Source organism: Pterocles gutturalis, unplaced genomic scaffold (genome assembly GCF_000699245.1).
Source record: "Pterocles gutturalis isolate BGI_N339 unplaced genomic scaffold, ASM69924v1 scaffold23494, whole genome shotgun sequence".
Taxonomy (NCBI): Eukaryota; Metazoa; Chordata; class Aves; order Pterocliformes; family Pteroclidae; genus Pterocles; species Pterocles gutturalis.
Window position 1 is genome coordinate 35,309 of NW_010136437.1, and position 21,443 is coordinate 56,751.

Here is a 21,443-nt window from a genome sequence, read left to right on the forward strand (position 1 = left end):
AAGATACTCTTAGACAAATAATCAACTAAAAGAGCCTAAGATGAGCATGGAAAGAACACATTGCACATCTGTTCTCTTTCCTTACGTATTGAGGGTATTGAGATTCTATAACTTCTGGTTAAGAAAAGAACCTTAATTCATTTCACTGTGTAGTGGACTCTTCTGCCATTATTATACTCATATTATACCTCATTATGCTTATATTATAACTCATGATAGAGGTCTTTCAGTTTTAATTTTTAAAAGCATTAATAAAAAGAGCACATAAAGTGCACTGCTGGGAACACTTGAGCAGTGGGACTAGGTGACAGGATTTCTTTCACAATAAAGCTAATAATTCTTGAAACACAAAACAAAACCACGCAGGCACAGCATTTTACTTCTCTCAAACTAAACTGCTTGCAAGACAAATACTATTAGAGCAGAATACTTTTGCACAGAATTATTAAAATTGCAGTTAAAATTGATTTGTAACAATGCAAGCTTTAGGGAAACATCTGGTTTTATACTGATTCTGGCTTCCAGTGGACCAGAACTCTTCATTTACTGATAATTCACAAAAGTGAGCATTTTATCAGTCAGTTCACTAATACCTATAGAAAACAGAATCTCTCAATAAGTCCTTTGAACTGAACAAGATAAAGTGCAATTTCTTACCCGACAAATTTTGCAGGTATGTACTGCATCCCTCAAGATCTTACCACTCAAATGGCAAATTAAGATAATACCTGAATTTCCAACTCTCCCCCAATTAAATAAAAAATAGAAACTAGAGTTTCTAGTAAACACTCATCCTTCAAAATTATTACACCAATACCTTTAGTATGAAAGACAGTATCACTAAATTATTAAAAAAATTAGAAAACCCACACACATTAAATACACACATTAAACCCAGAATAATTTGGAACCTCACTGCCTAAAGCAAGCACATGCTTCAAGTCATCTTGCATTCTTGCCTGTTTCACTGAATTTTCCTTATAAACATATGGGAAGATGTTAACTCTCAGTGTTTAATATCTCAACATAAACATGTTCATGCTTACAGCCTCCATAAAATAAATTTACCAGAAATCCATTGAAAGTGGTGTTACCACCCATTCCAGATAGCAGTTTCTGAAATACTTACAGAGCTTTTCAACTTAGAGGCTTCTAAGAACCATGATAAGAAAGAGAAGACACTGAAACCAAAAGAAGTTATATTTTGCACTGCAATATAGGCTCATGCCATCTGTGTAAAGAATACCAATTATTTTAGAACATCCTGTTCTGAATTATCTTGCTGACTTTTTCAAGTCAATACTTATCTATGCAGAAATCTTTCTGAAAGCCATGGTAGTATCAGCAATAAAAACCACTGCATTTGGCAAAAGGAAAAGTACAATTACTAACCTACTTGGCAACTTTTTTGAAAGTTTACTTATATTGTTTATTAGTGAGAATCCTTAAGCATGAACTAGAGAAGACGACCTTTTTTACTTTACAGTCCAAGACAGTTAATACTGAACAACACTTACATCCGAGGTGTCTCCCAAATAAAGACAATCAGTTGCAAAAAGTACACTAGACAATATTTATCTATTTCTTTTGTTTTGTTGATAGTTTTGGTTTGTTAAAACAGAGTCATGACCCAATTTAGTTCCTTGAATAACTCAAGCCACATTTGGATTATCACATAAATGGTGAATTTAAAAAAAAATAAAACAGATCTTCGCTGTGACAGACTAAAATTTTGCAGAACGACATTTTATATTCTGCACCATGAATAAAATTTGAAGAAATTATTTAGTAGCATGCTAGACCTAAATATAATTAATACTTGAAGCATTATATTTACCATTCTGTAATCCCATCCACAGTTGTTTATGATCCTTTTTTTGCATCTCATTGATGACTTGACTTTTGTGCTTTAAAGCATCTGCTTCTTTTATACAAGCCATAAAATGAGCTTCAATCACATCCTTAGAATGGCAGTGTAGAAGATCCTTTTCTGGAAAATTCTGCAAAGAGAAAAGACAGATCAAGAGAAATAAATGCATCGCACACACCTTAGAAGATGAAGATTAAATTATAATTTTAATCAGGTTTACATTTATACAAAAGAAGCACACTGGAATCTTCTACTTATGGAGGAAGGTAACAACAATTCTCTTATTCTGCTGACAAGAAAGGTTTCTACAGTGAAAAACATTGCAGGAAAAATAAATATTGATTCCATACCCCTTTTATTTGACTAGAATTGGCGCAACGCATTCAGCATTGCAGGTGCAGATTACTGCTCCTGATGTAAGCTTTATTCCCTAAGTAAGTGACAAGTACCTTTCCTAACCCATTTATTAAGGAATTATAGTAGTACATCTTGTTCGGGTACGAAAAAGATTTATTGGGAAATTAACTAATCAGAAGTTCAGCATTGTATAGGCATACAGTTAGCATTGCTCTTCCTCTAATTTTCTTTTATCAACACCTAGTATCACTTGACATTTTACAATAATTGAAGCATTAAGTATTACAAATTCATTGTCTGTAGTTTTCAAAGGTTTAAAAAACCGGCATGTTTTATCCCCTCCTTATTCATCTTCTTTTCACAGTTGCTTATGACCATGCTGAACAGCGCAAACCCCCAGAGCCAAACCACAGTGGCATCATTAGCACTCCCCTTCATAACACGAGAATTAAGGTATAAAAATATGTGGTAAGCTCACCTCTTATTCCACAAGAGGACCTTTCCTCTTAACCCATTACAAACTGGCTATTTAAAAAAGCTTTTATGAGGGACTATCAAAACCATTTTGGAAATACAAGTACATATAACAGGCTATTTTTCAAAGGCTTTTACAACATAGTTACCATGTCACAGTAGGAGCAATATAATGCTGGAAAAACCCATACCTTCCCTCCTCCACATAAACCCAGGAAAAACAGTGAAGACTACTTCAAACTAACGGAACTCAAAATATCCAAGAACCGCTAACAGCTGGCAATATGAAAGGGAGCTGGAGATTGCCTTACCTGAAGGAAATTGAGGACAAGAATGACAGTTCCCTCCTCATTAGGTTATTGAAAAAGAGCTGGAAATTAAATAACGGATTTAATATTGTGATTCCTCCTTACAATAGTGAACCCAAACTCTGGAAAGTGTGTACCAAAAGGATAAGTATCTTCCAAAAAAAAGGAGTATAAAGGGAAGACTGCTAGTATCTTTTCCACCGAAGTATATGTGGTTTGGTGTTGGACTCACAAAGGGAATGCTGCTGTTACTCAGGACTGACGTGTGTACAGACGACTAGAAATCTAGGGACAGAGATACAGCTTGTTTCTCATATGAGGATGGCCAAGCATAAAGACATTAAAGAGGACAGAACAGAAAGGAAAGTTCTCCTTCTAGGGCAAACCGTGCTCCGTTTCTCCCCTACAAAGCTGAACGTCTCAGCATAATTGGGACCAAGATGAATGGAACACATTATTGGGATTGTTACTTGCCAGTTGACATCTGTACAGGCCTGTACAATACTTTTAGAAGTTTAATTTACTTGCTCAAATAAAAAAGCAGAGTCTGGTAACCAATCCAGAAGAAAAGAACAGTCAGAAATAGCATACTTCAAGATCAAAAAAGTTCTTTACGTGCAAGAATTCAAAGTGAGACACTGGCATCCCTCAAAAAAAGATGAAACAGTGGAATTAACCTAGAAACTGACTTTCACAGCTTAAGTTTTAGCTAAGCTTATGAAAACAGCAGTTTTGTTACACATATGTCTAAATATTGAACTGCTGGGTCTTCTTCTGGACATTCCAGTCTTTGGATACCTATAGTAGGTATCTTCCTGATGACTTTCTTCCAATGAATTTCAAATTACAGGGGATGTCACTCCCTGTGGATGTGTTCCAGGGAGTGGTCTGCAGAATAGCAAGGAGATATCTAAAATCGGTCAAAGCTAGTGGAAAGAATCCAGACATAGTAGTACAAAGGTGTGGAATGATTAATTTTCCCAGCTTCTAAGAGATAATATTGTGGAAGACTGGAAAACACTCCTACAATCTCAGTGCTGTCTACTCTTTTCTTTAGAAGAAAAACACTGACACATTTCTATGCAGTACCTTGTGCAGAAGCTGAAAAACCCACATGTGAAAGCAATAACTTAGAAACGACACTGCTGCATCTACAAGACACACATGAAACAGCTTCACCTACATGAGACTACCAACAGAAAATATGTCATCCTCACTGGTTAAACTAGGGCACAGAAAAATAAGTTTTATACTTAAATATAGAACATGCATGCTTTTTTTTTTTATATATACATTCTGCTTGCGTTCTTTCTACTTGAGGAAATAGTGATCACATGTAAATAACTTTACTTAATTCCCTGAAGAGACAATTGTAAACAAGCTGGTAGCAGTCCCTGGCTATACAACTATGAGATCTGCAGAAAGTTTTAACAGATCCCATAAACAACTTGAATTCAAGTACATTGGTGATGTCTTACTCCCTTCATGCTCTTTCTCCTTGAAAGAAAAGTTATTAAGGTTTGACTCTGATATTCTTAGAAAGCTAAGTAGTACTGGCTTTGTTTTACATACCAGTAGATACTTGCAGCATAAGCTTGGTCATAAAGAAGGAGGCATCATCAGTGCAGACAGAAGAACTAAATGACATCTCACATAAAACTGTTCCAAAAACATTGCAGGTAATTTCGACCGTCCCATTTCATAACTCCATTCCACCCATACTTATCTATCAGTTCTAGTTCACAGAACATCTGTTTATACTCCACTAGTCTAGTTGTACATTAGGCTACACTTGCAGAAAATTATACCAATAATATGGCATTAAAAACCATAAGGAACATATCCAGTGGCAGGGGGAGCATCCATGTATTTGTGTTTAGTTACCATCAGTGGTCTTTTTTTCCAAAAATATTAATTTTAAAACCCCCTCATTTATACTTCTGGCTTCCACAATGCTCCTAGCAGTTCCACAATTTATCCATACGCTACAGGGAAAAGTACTTTCTCTACACTCCACCTGACCCTATTTTTAGCTAAGAAAACCAAGACAACAGCTGTTGTTATACAAAAACAGATGCAGTCTCTCCTCTCTACACCAGGCCATGGGTGGCACACCCAATTTCCTCTCCTGCTACCACTTCTAGAGCAGTTCATCACCTCCTATCTACTGCCCAAAATCTGGAGAGTCGGTTACAATGTTAAGAACACGAATAGCACTAAGCATGCCACAGAGCAGCATGAGATGAGATTAACAGGAAGGGATAGAGTTTCCCTGCTCCCCGTAAAGCCACACCTGGGTAACAAAAGCAACTTCCCAGACTACAGCTTCTCATGATTCTCAGACCTTAGTACTCTGTTCAAGCTTGTCCTTCAATGACTATTGAAGGCAACTGTATTTCAACTTTACTGGAGATATAAATCCATATTATTTTATTGCATGCCAGAAGTACAAATGAATAAACTGTTTCTTCAATGCAAGCAGTAAGTGTGTTTACTATTTGGTCTGCATACATAACACAGGAGGACAACTACAAGGTTTCAAATTTCTGCTGAATTGTTAAATTTTTTTCATGTTTTAAACTTTAAAACAAAGAAAACTGATGGGGGGTGGGGGGGAAGTTAAACACTCTTTACAGATGTTCAAGATATCTGCTGTTGACTGCATGCTTTGGTAAAAGAAAGGAGAAAGCCATGACAGCAAAAGTTAAACCCCGGAAAAATATAATACTGTTGAATTAAGCCAAATAAAAGTTATGGCTCTTTGAAGAACAAATAAACACAAATGAAAATAATAAGCCACCAGGAATCTCACACCTAAACTATTTAGCTGTAAGAAACAGTAACACATGAAAAAGTCTTCAGTATTTGGACATACTTTGACATATTTCAGTTATGTGTTGACTTTAAGCATTAAGAGGGGTTTATTTAAATAAACTTTCAGCTTACATCAAGAACAGGAAGAGAGATCAAGCAGGTGCTTAATTCAAGGTGTTATATTTTTAAACACTAAATTACATTAGCTTTAAAAATAATACTGCCTTAGCAGTAAATTATTTCTGCTGATCTTTAACGTACACCTTTGAGACAAACTTAAATTAGCTGATCTTTTGCCAAGCAGCAATAAAACACCATTTAAGTCAGTTTACATTACTACATGAAATTGAAAAGCACACTGGTGCTGCAACTTATTTCTCAAGACAGCTCTACGTTAGGATAACAACATCCACACACTGCCACTGTTAATCTCCCAGAGCTCTCAGAATGTGTAACCATTAAACAATGATTTATGAGACTAGGTGCCCTACAGTTTCTTCAAAACAGTCTGTAAGTTTCTTCATCCCAGCTCTATCTGACATATATCAGAGAGCAGTGTAGTTACAGTGGTTTCAAAAACACCCTCATCTTCAGATTCATTCATTCAGTGACTCTAAAAGTTTCAACATGCAGAAACACATATCATAAGAATGTATTATTTCAGTGCATATTTCCAACAAGAATCAGATTACTCCTGTTAGCAAGACCTTTCTAGAACACCTTCAAGAGTGGAACAGTTTGAATGAAAATGTTCAACACAGCTGCTTCCCAGTATGCTTTTCATTTCATCCCAAATCTCACACACTGAAGTCAAGCCTATTAACCTAGCATTTTCCTTTGAATCACTTTTCCTATTGCATTGTTTATTTTACAATGGAGAATTTAAAATTCCAAAGTTAAATACCATGATTTCTAGTTGTGATTTTGACTTCAAAACATACCTGGGATCACCGTCTCAAAGCATTTCAGAGTATGAAAGAACCTTGCACCAAAGCAAACCCCACACAAGTACTCTTCTGAGCAAAGATCAGTTGTGCTATGAAGTCATATTTAATGGTTTTACAATGTGTAATCAAAATAATCTCTCTCCTGTGTCTAAGCTGTCACAAGACCAAACTCATTTAACTCATTTGTCTAAAGGGCACCCACATCAAGTACAACAGTATTCCCTGACTTCAATGATTTCTCCGGTATCTCCTATCCATACGTATGTGTCTAAAAGGAGAAGCACTTCCTAATCTTCAGCCAACTAAAGCTGACTGAATTAAAAATGTTATAGAAAGTTCTTCCCTTATATCCACTCAATTGCAGTGACATAGTCTCATAACTTATCTTGAAAAAACAAATCTTGGATTTTTAGATTATTACAGAATCTTTTTCAAAAGAAGGTAATTTGAAAGCACATACAATCTCATGGAAAACAGCTGCAGATTTACAGAAAGCTTTAGATGATCTCCGAGGAATAAACATTCTCCCCTTCGACTTATATCATTCACTTCTTTATAAAATAATTATGAAACCTTTTCCTAGCTCCCCAATTTTATGTAATCCCATGCTCACTTGTTCTTAACTAAAGGTGTATTTCATTTTTACCTTGAAATGCACTGTGATGCTCCAAGGAAGGGCTGTATTTGATGCATGGAGATCAAACAGCAAACCAATTGGGTAATGCCTAAAATGAAGAGATATTAAATGAACATAAAAGCTGTGCATTTAAGTCTACATATAACAGTTAACATATCTGCATTTACATGAAAAAAATTAGGTGTTTGACTCCCATAATTAACATTCATTACTGCTTATTCAGAAAATTGACTGACAGTTTCTGGCAGAATCAAGCCTGGAATTTGCAAGCTCAATATCTAAACCAGCAGTCTCCAAGCTGTGCCCGCAAAACACTGCTAGTGTTGCAACAGCATAAGCGGCCTACAGCTGCTCTGTGGAATCCTTCAAAATAGTATGTTTAGTTAAAAAGCTTGATAATTATAAGAATAGCTGGTTTGACAGAAAAGTATACATGCTTTCAGATACTTAAATGCCATGGGTTTATACCACGTTGACCCTTAACATTTCTTCCCTCTGCCACCTGCCTGATGCCATTGTAAAGAACAAGTAGTAAAGTGCAAAAATTACATACCCATAAAAGGGCTGAAAGAGGATGGATCAAGATTAACTCTCTATCTCTGCTATCAAATCAAGAAGAATGGAAAGGGAGAAAAAAAGATTAATTGGAGTTTTGTATTTCAGTGGTATTCTGGATCAAAAGAGTTATACAAAGAAGCTGATTCCTCCAAATATTCACTTCTGTCTCATAGCTTTGTCTCCTTTAAATTCATTAGAAGATACAGCCTCCAGCAACATAAGGAATACATATCACATACACAAAACTTCCCCAGGCACTCTAAAAAAGGTCTTTCTGCAATCTTCTCAAAAGCAGACACTGGCAAGATTTTTGAGAAAATTATTTTTGTGTGTGTTCAGCATACCAAGCTCCATTCTCTTCTCTTTCAAAAATCTTAACTAAAAAAGCTTCCTAGCTTTTCATCCTACAAACAGATAAGCACACACTTAACTGTAAACTCAGTAGCTTCACTGAATTAAATGGGACTGATCACAGGACGCAGAGCCAAGCACGTACACAAGTTTTTGAAAGTCCAGAGAGCAACAACCGAGAGCATTGCTCTAAAAGCACCTGTGCCAAACCAATTTCCTGACCTGCTAAAGCATCACACAACGGTGCTTTAGCACCCTCTACGGATGAGCTAACCCCAATGCTAAGACAAAGTCACCACAACAGCAAAATAAAAACCAAAACAGAACAGTACAGCACTTCATTAACTTACCTATTGCATTTGTAACTTCTTAAAAGGAAGAATAGGGGGAAATATCAAGAAAGTATCTAGAACTGTGTTTTCCTAACAAAGGGAATAAAGAATATAGATAATGCATATCCAGATTTATCCTGATTCACTGCCAACGCTCAAGCTTTTACCACTAAGACTCTTTATTACTAACTGCCAATCAGGTCTTGAGTACTACAACAGCGATTCAGAAAAAGTGGTTTTCGAGGTGAGCTAAGTAATACAAATCCTTTGCTAATTAGACAAATGCAAAAAATTACTTTCAGTTATTTTCAATGTATACACCAAAATATACAGCTACCAAAAAAACAAAGTGTCACTTCTTGGGCTACCTCTACATTTTCTACTCAGTGTAGATTACAAATTAAAGTTCATGTATTCAAGCTTTCTTCAGTAAAATCCTGGCGCTTCACACAGTTGATATATGGTTTTCATCTTGAAAGAGGTCAGCCCTAAATTCATGTTGTTCTATAGCAGAACATATGAGATTAATGAAGACAGCAGAGCTTTCTATTCAGAAGTGCAGCCTTCCATTAAAAGTAAAGTTCACAACAGGAGTGAAGTGAACGTGAGATATAAGACGCATCCTGCTTCAAATTCCAGTCTTCACACACTGGCATAAAATCTGAAAACAGTAGAAGCCTTAAGTAATGCCTGCACATAATGCTGCGTTTCACTTACTTTTGCCATACAGTCACAAGCATTTTTTAAGAGTCTGGAAACAACAGGACTCCATATAACAATACTAAAGTTATTCTTTACACTTCCTTCATAACAAAACCTGTTTTCTTAACCAGGATAGAGAATTAAGGGAGGTACAAAGAGAGAAGTTGAGAAGCAAATAAGAGAATTGTCAATCTATACATGGAATTAAAAGCCCTCAACATTCCCTCACTTTATTCTTAAGCATGTCTATACCTTGTGCTAAGAGCCAGTATTCCCTCATTAAAGATCTTGCTTCCAGTGATACTGCAACAATGCTGTTTCTGAACTTCTATTTGAAAAATAGGCATTGCAATTAAAGAAATACACAAATGCTCTCTAGAACCTACAGTAACCAGAATTAAAAAAAACCAAAGAATTAAAAAACACAAGAGAGCCTTTAAGGATCTGCCCCCCCTAAAAAGAAAACAAACAGAACAACAGCTAAGGGAAGTGTCCAGTCCAGAAAGGTATCATTTCCAAAAAATATTATTGGATTGTTGAAATCAAACTGGTCTTAACTAAAGTGGAAGGCAAGGACAGGCAGACTGTGTAGAACTTTCTCAAAGGAAATAACAGGAAAAAATACCAAAGAGAAAATTTTTAAGAGATCACAAATCTTTTTTTTTACAAGTTGCTAATGACTGGTTCTAGAAAGTCTTCAATCTATAAAAGTGTAACAGCACCTTGACTTCTAGCCATTGTCAACTCATTACTGCTTTTATTATATACAGAAGGTGGTTCCAGAGTTCGAGATAAGTCCTGGAAAACACTTAAGTACTTAAAATCCTTTTGAAAGTGACAGATGGACAGTAAGGAAAATTAATTACTACTTTTCCAACAATTTCCTTCTGAACCCAGGACAGGAGGTGACAGCATGAATTCATAAGTTGTTGTCAGACCAAAATACAATTTACTGCAGTAATTCAGTAAGACATGTCACATGAACTGATAAATCCAGGACATCCAGAACTGTTTGGGGTACTAAGTGTACCAAGTAGACAAAATCTGGTGCTTAGGTATTTCTACAAACAAATGCCTCATTGAGGGAAATTTTTCTGCATCAGAAAATAGTCTTACCTTTTCCTCTAGTATTCAGTAAGAAATATTTTTTTCTTAGATGTTCTCAACAAACTCTAGTGTTTTCAAACAATATCTCAGCTATGCCCGATCAACTGGTGCTTTGACCTTTTGTCTTCCACGGATTCCTGATTAGGGAGGGTCAAGCATACATCCAGTTCATACTAGAGACATGTATGCAACTACGAGGGCTAGAGCACAATCCACAGAAAGGGGACAGAAGCTCTGCTGAAGACCACATGCAAGTGCTCAAATAGGACAGTAACAAGCTACAAGGTGTCATCCCCTAGCATCTACTGAAGACATCACCCCAGGCACATCAGAGGCCTTCACTCAGGCAGAGCTCCTAAGAGACAATGCAGCTCCCCATGTCTCGAGCTGCCAGGAGAGCTTGGGACCTCTCCTGAGGGCTGGGACAAGCAGAGGCAGTGTCCTCACCTAGAGGAGGTGTGTGTTAGTGAAGGAGCTGCAGGAGGTCAGCGGGCTGCACAGCATCAGGGAAGATAAAAAGAGATTGATGGCACCTTCACTGAGACATTGCAAAGTCAAGAGCCAGAACTCCCAGCTGCACAGGAAGAGGGTCTGCAGTCATCGGAGTGGTGAATGCAGACTCGCAAGATGGGGAAGACCAGAGTCTTGCAGCCTCTGGAAAGAGAAGGTAGGCTCCTCCTCCACCTGCAGCTGGTGCCTCAATGACAGAGAAGGGGCTGGAAGCTCTGAGGAACCATCAGAGCAGCCTGAACAGCACATCCACACCAAGAGGAAGCAGTCAGAGTGGTAGGAGACTCCCTCCTACAGGGGACAGAGCCTTCCCCCATCCACCAATCTCACTACCTGCAGAGGTTTGCTGCTTGTTAAGAAGCTGCAGACAGATTGGCAAGGTTTGTCCCGTGCTTGGATTATTAGTCCTTGCTGTTCAACCACATGGGCACAAATCATAAATTCTATGAGGGAACCCCTGAGTGTACCAAGAGTGACCATACAGCTCCAGGGGCAAGGTGGCTTCTCCACAGTTTTGTCATTGAAGGAGAAAGGCTCAGAGAAGCATGAATGCTGGTCAACAACTGGTTATGCAGCTTGTGTGACAACAAGGCCTTGGCTTTTACAGCCACAGGACACACTTTGGGGATAAAAGACTGCTAGGGAGAGATGGAATCCACCTAAGTGGGGCAAAAGTATCTTTGCCTTCAGGTTGGCCAGCCTGGTGAGGAGACCAGGCTTTAGACCATAAACAACAGGGGTGTGCATAACAACCCACAGACAAGTAGAAATTAACGAACATGAGTGGAAGGCTAGTGGCGAAAGATGACAGCTACAAGGAGGATCCCAAAGCAATAGAAGACGATAGAGGGAAGTCAACCACAAGTGTATGTACATAAATGCACACAGCTTGGGAACCAAGCAAAAGAAACTAGAGCTCCACATGCAGTGCCATTAACTGTGACAGTGCTGGGCTACCTGAAATATGGTGAAACAGCTTCACAACTGGAACGCTGTTGTGGATGGATGGACGTAAGCTACTCAGGAAAGACATGCAGGGCAGATGAGTGAAGAGGGCTGTCTTCCATGTGAGGGAGCAGCGTAGACGCAGTGGTTGAGACCTTGTGGTTCAGGATCAGAGGAAAGACTAGTAAGCAACTTCATGGTGCATTTGTTACAGTTCATGGTGAGGAAGTAGATGAAATATTTTTGAATTGTTTAAACATGTTTCTGCATCACAGATCCTGGTTCTTGTTAATCTCTGACATCTGCTGGAAAAGCAACGCAGTAGGACCCAAGTAGCCAAGATTTCCTGATACAGGCATTGGATGGACCAGAGCTGACCTGCAGCTGAATCTGTTATTTACTATCAAGACAAAATAGTTCTAGATGTGACAATCAGTGGCAGCTTTGCCTGTAGCAACCATGAAATGTCAGAGCTCAAGGTCCTGGGGAGACTGATAAAAGAGAGCAAGCAGAATACAGACCTTTGATTTCACTTGCCTCGTGGTGCCCTGCTCAGTTCAAGCTCACCCACCTCAGATGCATCATTGGACAGACCTTTCGGTCCCTCACCTGCACCCAGAGCAATGACTCTATCCTGTAGTTACAGAAATGCAGGTAGAGGAGCAGCCTTCCTCCTGTTGCCAGAAGTCACAAGCTTCCAGCCCTTCTATATCTTAGGAGACTATTTCCCAATCCAATAATCACAGATTCTGCCCACATCTCCTTCAATATAGTTGTAGGTTTAGGTTCCTGTAGCTGCAGAGCTTCTGAGAAGATTTGATCCATTTCCTTTTGCAGTCTCTGATGCCACACAGTCTGATGACCTCTTCCTGTAGCTCCTTCACTTGGTGACACAGACCCTCCCCCAGCACACACCTTCTGCAGGCAAAGAGACCATCTTCCTCTGCCCCAACAACTTTGGTGGGATGCCCCAGGCCCTTGTAAGTCCAGACCTGGAGAGCTGTGTTCTCCTTCAGGAGCACGGTCTGCGTGCTGCAGACCATGAAGTTGAAACTACATTTCAGATTTCCTCCAAAATCTCACTGGAACACAGAAGAGCTGCAGCTGAAAGGAAATAAACCACATCCCAACCAGGTATGACTTACAGTCTGTGCAGTCTCATATGACCTCACAGTTCAAAGTAAATAACGGCAATAAGCAAGTTCTATTGGATTTTGGATGTAGAAGTTATACTTTAAGCGTTAATGCTCACTACTCTTTGCCTACAAACTACCAGCTCAATCTAATTCTCAGTTCTGGTATTTGGGTCTTCCCCAGAACGAGTTTCAGCTACTTCGGGGATTACCATCCTCCTAAAATAATGGTTTGCAGATAACATTTTCCTTAGAAAAGCAAGTCCACTGGAATCAGGGGAGCTGTTCCCAGCATGATATGCTTAGATTTTCTGAAAGATCAGACCTGTATTAGCATATCATAATTACACTATTCATTTTCATTTCAATGTTCAATCAGTTTACTAGCTCTTCACTTAATTTTAGAATTATAATTTTTACTCTGTACTATAGTCTATTATTTGAGTTTTTTTTTTTTTTATTCTAGTTTAAACATCACGGTATTTGAAAAGTTACAGAAAACACAGACCTATTTTTGGCCGAAGTAAAAAGCCTCTCTTTCCTTTCTTGTTACAACTTCAGTGACAACTTCTGAAGTTTCCTCCCATTATCTACCTAAGATCACGAAAACACTGGGACAAACTTGGTACCTTGTTGTTTATCTAGACAGTATCCATCATGACTCAGTGTCACTATGGCACACCAAGAAATCAGTTATTGTTAAATTCCAGACAATTTAAATAGATGTCTAAAGCTGGCTTTGACAGCCAGTTCTGAAAAAGTGAAAAAAAGCTAGTTTTCATGCTTTTCTGTTTACATATTTTCGAGGTTTATACTAGGTTGGTCTCAAAGAAACAAAAGACTAGAAGAGATGTACTGCATCACCAAGTCTAAAGGGACTCCATGATGTGATGCTTGTTAATCACAGAACAATCCAGGTTCAAAAAGATAAACCAGTCATTGGTAGTTTTCTTTCCTATTACGAAACAGGAAATAAAGAGAGATAGAAAATCTTTTCAGCATTCAAAATACGAAATACTTTCTGGAGAGCTGATGCTATCTATACAGAGCTAGCAAACATTGCAGCTCTCAAAATGTTTCCTTTAAAACTCTTTATGGCAGAAATAGAAAGAAATAAAATCTGACAAACAGCATTTATGAAAACTAAGTAAATGAAACAATCACAATCTGATTCCTCAACCTCTCAGGAAAAAAAAAAGATACTTTTAATGCACCATATGACAGAACAAAAGTAGAATCAACAGCAATTAGTTCAATAAAGTTGAACTAATTGAATTCAACAAGATCCTATGCATCAGTATTAGATTATCTGTTTTACAGTGCAAGCACATATCAGACGTGAGAAGTGAAGGTTACATTCATGTTTTATTATCTTTAAGCATATCCTATTTGCATTTCAGACTCCAGAAATACTTATCTGTGTTATTAAGCATCTTTTAACAACGTAGAATAAGCTAAACAAAAATTTATTTGGTGATTCTACTGCAAGAAACTGTAAAGTCAAAACCACAGACATTTTGTAATACGGTAACAACCAGAACAAAAACAGTAAAGTGTAGCACAACCTCTGTCTTACACATTTAGTAAGCACAAGCAGAATAAACAAAAATATGTTCAACATTAAACCTTCTTCTGGTTTTCCCAAACAACATGCTTTTCTCACCCTCCTCCTCTTTTGCTGTCTTTGAAACCCAATGGAGTGATTAGCTTAGGAAAAGTACTGACACTGTGCTGAGCTTGATAACTCTTTACACGACAAATTGAGTAAAGGTACAAAGTTAAATGAACTCACCATTTCAGTGGTGTACCTTCATATTCAAACCATATTTCACTAACTTCCTCTTGTCTCATAACTTTCTGAAAGTGTTTCTTTACTTTGTCTGTCACCAGTGTCAAGTAGCTTATCCTTGGCAAAAGCAACTGAAAGAAAAAAAAGTTATAGAAGCTTCAAGTATACATAAAATTTAATAAATTAATAAAGATCTGTAACAAGTAAGCATTTTCATAACCCAAATTTAGTCAGCATTCTTTTTTTCCCCTCTTTAAGGTAAGATGTCTTTTAGAAGGTTTACTTATTAATGGTCAATGAAAAGCTATAAAATTCTGTACTCAGAAGATGCAGAACAGTAGTGTCCAACATACTAAGACAAAACCAGTAAAAAAGCAAGTTCTTGACTCTTTTGACGTGGTCAGAGGGAGAAGAGCATTAGGTTATTAATTTGCCTATACCTGTGAAACAACTAAATTTTAGGATTATATAAACCTGCAAAAGAGCAAGACTCACCACTATCTCAGTCATCAAGCCAGTTAACACGTGATAGTTATGTTTGGTTTTCTTTTTACATCTATTGCTCTTATTACCATCATCATGTTGTTTCTACCTTCTTTCACAGGACTCTGATTCAGCAAAGCAATTAAACACAGCCTTCAGTTTTAAAAGGTGAACAATCTTAACAAATTCAATTAAGTCATGGTCATACTCAAGTAAGAACTGTTCAATAGCCCAGTGACTTGAATGACAATATAATATTTTCCTTTATTAACCTAATTCCACATATCTACACTGATTGTTCCTGACACAATATAGTCCAGGCTATTCCAATCAAGCCCAAACATTTTTGTAATAATTCCATGTTATTTCTGCATGATATTTGCAGTCAAACTAATGCTGGCATATCCTGATATAAGACTCATTCGGACCACTACAGAAGCCAACCGTCAGCATGGTGCACGTAGCACAGCCGTGCAGGAATTGATAAATACATTAAAGCATTACTGATTGCAACACTGTTTGACATAATCCTTTAAACTGCATAACTACTTTCATTTGTAAAATGTTTTACTTCAGTTTGTAGTGTAGAAGGACAACGCAGTTTGTATTTCAACCTAATTGGAGAACACAGACAATAACCAAACAGCATTTAACTGAATTTAACAGAACATGGCCAGCACTCCCAAAGGGCCTCTTTGGAGTCCAAAGCCCAACAGTTAATTAGGTTAACAGGGACCGCCGGTTTTGCAGAGATGCTGAGCATTTGCAGCACCTGCTGATCTCTTTTTTCAGTCTTCCCACCTCTTCTACCTCGCTACACTCTTCCCCTTCCATGTGAAACATGAAAGAAACCAGTTCTATCACTTTTCTAGCTTTAATTATCCTAGAGATTTACAAGCATACTAAATCCGTTCAGAAAGACTTTTAAAAGCATAGTTTGAAGACACTTTCATTTTGTCACCCCTTTTAATATCCCTTCTCCACCTGCCATGTACACTCAGTGGAAGACACCAGTTGACACAAAACATTTTTACTCCAAAATCCTGTAATTTTTAAATGCTATTACTGAGTATTTCCAGAACAAAGGTAACAAAAAATATTTAGGAAAAAAAAACCCCAATGTATTTAACTATATGGGGGTTGACTACATGACCTTCCAACCCAAACTATTCTATGATTCTGTCATACACTGGGCTTTAGTCAATCTCTCCGACAGCAGTCATGTTAATTGTTTTATTAAGGCCTCTATATGAAAACCAGAATTCTACACAGCAGTTCACCTTGTAGACTATTAGACACTCACAAGCTTCTCCAACACTTCAGCCATGAGGCGAGGAGACTCCTTTTAGGCAAAGCTGTGCTCCCCAGAATGACAATTGTCCCACAAATGCTTTTGCTACTGACCGTAAACCAGTCCGCGCAAGCCACTGAGGCTACACCCCTTCACCCTTTGCTTACCCTACAGCAGAATTTCTAAATGCTTGGAACAAATGGCCATGATTCAGTGATAAGTGAAACCTACTAATCCAAGTTAAACTCATTCCACTAGGCCAGATTTGCTCAACTGCTATTTTCTTTTTATTTTCTGGACAAACAACCTTGTATCAGCAGACTTTGCACTGAAGGTTAGAACAATGCTATGAAAATCAAACACATCCAACAATGCACGTAATGTAACAACTGCAACCTGAATGTAGGACTGATAAACCACTACATAATATGTTAAAAGACAGAATGCCCACCATAAATTAAATGACCTACAGTAATGCATGGGCAAATACGCAGACAAGGTAGTACCAAAGACTTTAACAATTAGACTGAGTGCATATTTAGCATAGATTCAATAGTTATTAATTTAAATAGTGTACGATAGAAAATAACTAATAGGAAAGTGCATGATGTAACACATAAGGAATTAGACAGAAGAGAATCCCAGTTTTGATTCAAGTTGTCTGGCCACTGACTCTGCCATACTGCCCGCCGATGAACAGCAGATGACTGTAACGCTGGTCACTCGCTATGCTGCATAACAAAGAAACCTGAATGAAACCCCCCACTTTCAGTTTAGCTTCATGGCTCAGAAGGAGCCACGTCTGTCTTGTCCCCTAGAAAGGACAGACTTGTAAGAAGATTCAAGAGAGGTCTAAAGCAGTCAGTGGGTGAATTGCTTTTAAGTGTCAAGACCAAGCAAGGACTCCAGAAACGTTAAGTGAGGCTGCGTGCCTTTCCCTCCAGCAACCAGCTGTGTAAGTTTTCTCCTACTCTGTATAAAACCAAGAAACTGGCATAAACTCCTTCAAAGTAGTCAGAGTGCATGGTTTAAAGGCAAGCAGATGCTCACGACCTGTTGGGGTCAGTCTGACCATCGCAACAGTAATGAAGACAAGATAAACAAATCACTCACTGCTAACAATTAATAAAATACCCTCCGAGAACATGAAAAAACCCTAGAATTCATATTCACGCCTGCATTCTTAAGTCAATGTCCACAGACAATGTAATTATTTAATCATTTTAATGTAAAGAGGTACTGGCTCCTGATTAAAAATGAGACACAACAATAACTGACTGCTTTTGATACGATTTCTAGCCCTAGATTTGAAAGAAATTGGGAAAAACATGCACACAATTCATATATGCTCAGCTTAAACCAAAATAGCTACACAAAACTGAAGGGAGGGACAGGGGACAAACAAATAAGATTATAATTTCCCTTATTAAATTAAGAAAGCAAAAGTAAATCTCCAAATACATTACCAGGCAGAATAAATCCCAGGAGGCTAGAACATGCCATCCCCAAAATTACACAAACCACAACATCTTTCTTTTGCATATTGTGTATTGCTGCAGTATTTAATCAGAATAACCAGGAATGCTTTATGTAGAAGTTAAATGAAATGCAAGGAACTCCTAATGCCTAAGTAAATGCTTGCAATATATCTTTGTGTTAAAAGAGTACCTCTCCAGCTATCTCCACAGGTTTTGTTGCAAAGCAAAATACCATTTTATATGCAAAACTGACTATAAAACAGAAAAATTCTAGATTTAACAGGAACTGGACTTGTCTGATGTATCCAAGATGAAGACACAAAACATCCTAACATGGAATGGCTTCACGTTGCTCACTCTTACAGACATCTTAATAAAACAACCCTTTTGACACTGGGGAACCTTGAAGAGTGGCCCAGTAAAGGCTGCTGTAATTTTGTTCTTTACACCTGACAAATCTCAGCCAATGAGTACTCCACTTCCTGTACACATTTTGTTTCTAACTGTTGTTTGCACCAAGAGGCAGACAGTACACACCATCGGAAAAAAAAAAATCATAACAATTTTAGGCCTAGGAAAAAATCAGATAGCTCAGTAACAAAGGTAGCCCAACCTAGCTGTTCCTAATGATGCTTCCACTCCAAACACAAGCAACCGTAGGTAACACTCCAAAGAAACTTGACGTATCCGTTTCCAGTAACTGCAGAAACCTACCTCTGGCTTGACTATAGGAATAAATAGGACAGTGTTTTACTTAAACTGCTTAGTCTTGATGTTACTACTCTTTCCAAAAGATAGACAAGCTCATTTTAAATTAGCTCTGCTACCCCCATGCCGTGCCATAATGTGATATGTGCAGGCATCACTCCTGTGCTGTGCTAATACATCTGACAGACACAGGTTTCCTGCCACATCACTGGCAGTGAACTGAAATCCAACACACAGATTCTAGGCTGTTATTCTAACCCCTCATCCTCCAGGTCTACGTCTTCATCTTCATAAAGCAAGTTCCTCGGAGCAAAAGCATTTTTTCCCCCCTTTAACATAATGATGCCAGTATTTCCCATTTCTGGATGGCAGTCAGGAATACAGAGGTTGTATCTATATTAACAAATACCAAGGTGTGATAAGAGGACACATGTAAAGCTGAACAGCTGGTGTGGAGAGCTTGGAATATACTTTTTTACTTCAACTTTGGGGGTTTTGATCAAATTTCAATTTAGCTCCAGTTTGATCCCACACACTAAATGCCCATTAGCAGCCGAAGCACATTTTCTTCTTCAGCTTCACATGAAAATTATTCAGCTTGTGGGCTATAAGACTGCTGTGTGATGCAAACCTGGGCACAGTAAGTGGAAGGGATGAAGACTTGCTTCAAAAATGCATTCCAGATGTCAACAAAAACACCAACGTAGATGCACTCTGAAACCATGAGAACTAAACCATGATTTAAAACCTTGATTGCTATTCCGCCTTTTACTACTGTAAATCCTTGGTCCCTTCAAAAAGCAAAGCTATATTATCAGCTTCAACATGACCTGCAAATGGAAGAAGCTAAAATTTTAGAATTGTGATTTGTGAATAACCAGATTTTGCAGAAACAGAGAATTAAGCCTTGAAAATTTTTGTGCACACTTCAAGCAGAGTAAATAAAAGAAACCCTACCAGCTTAAGATTATCTTCCTGGTTTAGAAAGTTGGCCACACCATGAAGATAACATGGTTTCAGAGTTTCCATGCTGATGTTAAACAGCTCAAGACCGCATGTCTCTATAATTAAACTTATATATTGTATAAGAGCTGTGCGAAAGGTATATGTATATATTTTAACTCATATATATATATATAAAAGAAATTTAAAGTCTGAGACTTCTAGACAGTTCAGATGCATTCAGCAATAGGTCAACCGCATGAAGTAGAAGTGCTTCTGTTTTACCAGTGGTTAAGTTAAAACATAGAAAGACAAGCACTATAATCACTGAACTAAAAGCATTAATGCTTTACTAGGTTTCAGAAACTCACAGAACACACACATAAATCAGAAACTGATGACAGAAAGATGCTATTAAACACCGAAGAAAAAAATATCTCTACCTAGTAATATTTTCAAAAAAGAGCAGAATAGGACGTGACAAGATTTAAGGATTTCAGAATCACATAAAAACCTCATAGTACAAGATTTTCCTCCCACACACTTGTTACATTTCAAATTCAAGTTTCACTGAACCAGCTAACGTTCTCTATCCATCAAATGCCTCTTAGGTGCTGAAAGGAAAAAAACTGCTGAGCACACTATACATAAATACCATATGATTATAGAAGGCCCTTCCAATTTACAACTCAAATACATCCATCACCCTCATTTTTATCATCAGCTAGCACGCCAGTTCAGGCACTGTGCTGTTAAGACATTATAGCTGTTTTTCCTGCACCTGAGCTAGATCTCTGACGGCTGCTAGCATTTAAGGAAAGAAAATGAGTAGAAACAGTCCATGAGCAGAAATACTGGAGCCAGTGTTCCTTCCGAGTGTGCATTACACGGGTGAGTGATCTTGGTGCTTAAGACTGCACAAAGCTCTGACTGAAGTTATTTCTGTAGCAAGGTAACACAAAAGTTCTCTCTCCCTGGTCATTATCCAAGAACATACAAACTCACCATGAGCATGTATAAATCCTCCTCCTTTTACCTAATTACTTATTGACTTTTTCATAATTTTAAGATCTTAATTATCTGTGACAAGTTTATCTCTCTGGTGAAACAAGCTTAAAAGTTTTGAACCTACTGTGAAGAGAAACAACTCATGCAGAACGGTTGTATGATTTACTTTCAGAAAGCACCAGGAAAAAGGAGAAAAAATTGTGTCTTTTTTTTTTTCCTTAACATGCAGCAACACACATGATGCAAATGAAGGAAACAATCAAAACTATGGCATTGGACTATCTGCAACTACCTTCACTATACTCACATAGTAAGGTTCAGCTTCCCTTTCAGTCATCTCATCCTGATACAGAGTGAAACAGGCCGGTATTCGTCCAAACCACACATCTCGAAGTACATCTTTGTCATCTGTCATTCTTCCAAAGGATAGCGAAGCACATGTAGATCAGTTTGGTTTCTTTGGTTAGAACTGTAACCCTGCTCTCCCCAAGAGAAACAAGTCAGCACAACTGCAAATAAAATACACCTCGTTAAAGGTTCTCCCGTAACTGCAACGCTGTCACCGGGATGTCAACGCCTCGGTCCGTGCAGAGGACGGGGTGAGGTAAGGCCTCCGAGCCACTCTCCCCACTACAGGCACACGGTGGATGACGAGCACACGAGCACTGTCGAGCCCTGTATCCCGCCCCAACCGTGGGG

At 38.1% G+C, this 21,443-nt stretch overlaps 1 protein-coding gene across 1 annotated transcript in view; it reads right to left on the reverse strand.

The window, feature by feature from the left end:
- The window catches only part of ATG5 (autophagy related 5), a 52,332-nt gene extending 31,100 nt beyond the window's left edge, over positions 1-21,232 (reverse strand). Inside the window, exons 1-4 of the mRNA XM_010082307.1 lie at positions 21,052-21,232; positions 14,838-14,965; positions 7,417-7,495; positions 1,838-2,000 (exon numbers count right to left, since the gene is read on the reverse strand). Of these exons, the coding sequence (XP_010080609.1) occupies positions 1,838-2,000; positions 7,417-7,495; positions 14,838-14,965; positions 21,052-21,159 (478 nt within the window). The 5' untranslated portion in view covers positions 21,160-21,232. The remainder of the gene's footprint in view (positions 1-1,837; positions 2,001-7,416; positions 7,496-14,837; positions 14,966-21,051) is intronic.
- Between the last annotated feature and the right edge of the window lie 211 nt (positions 21,233-21,443).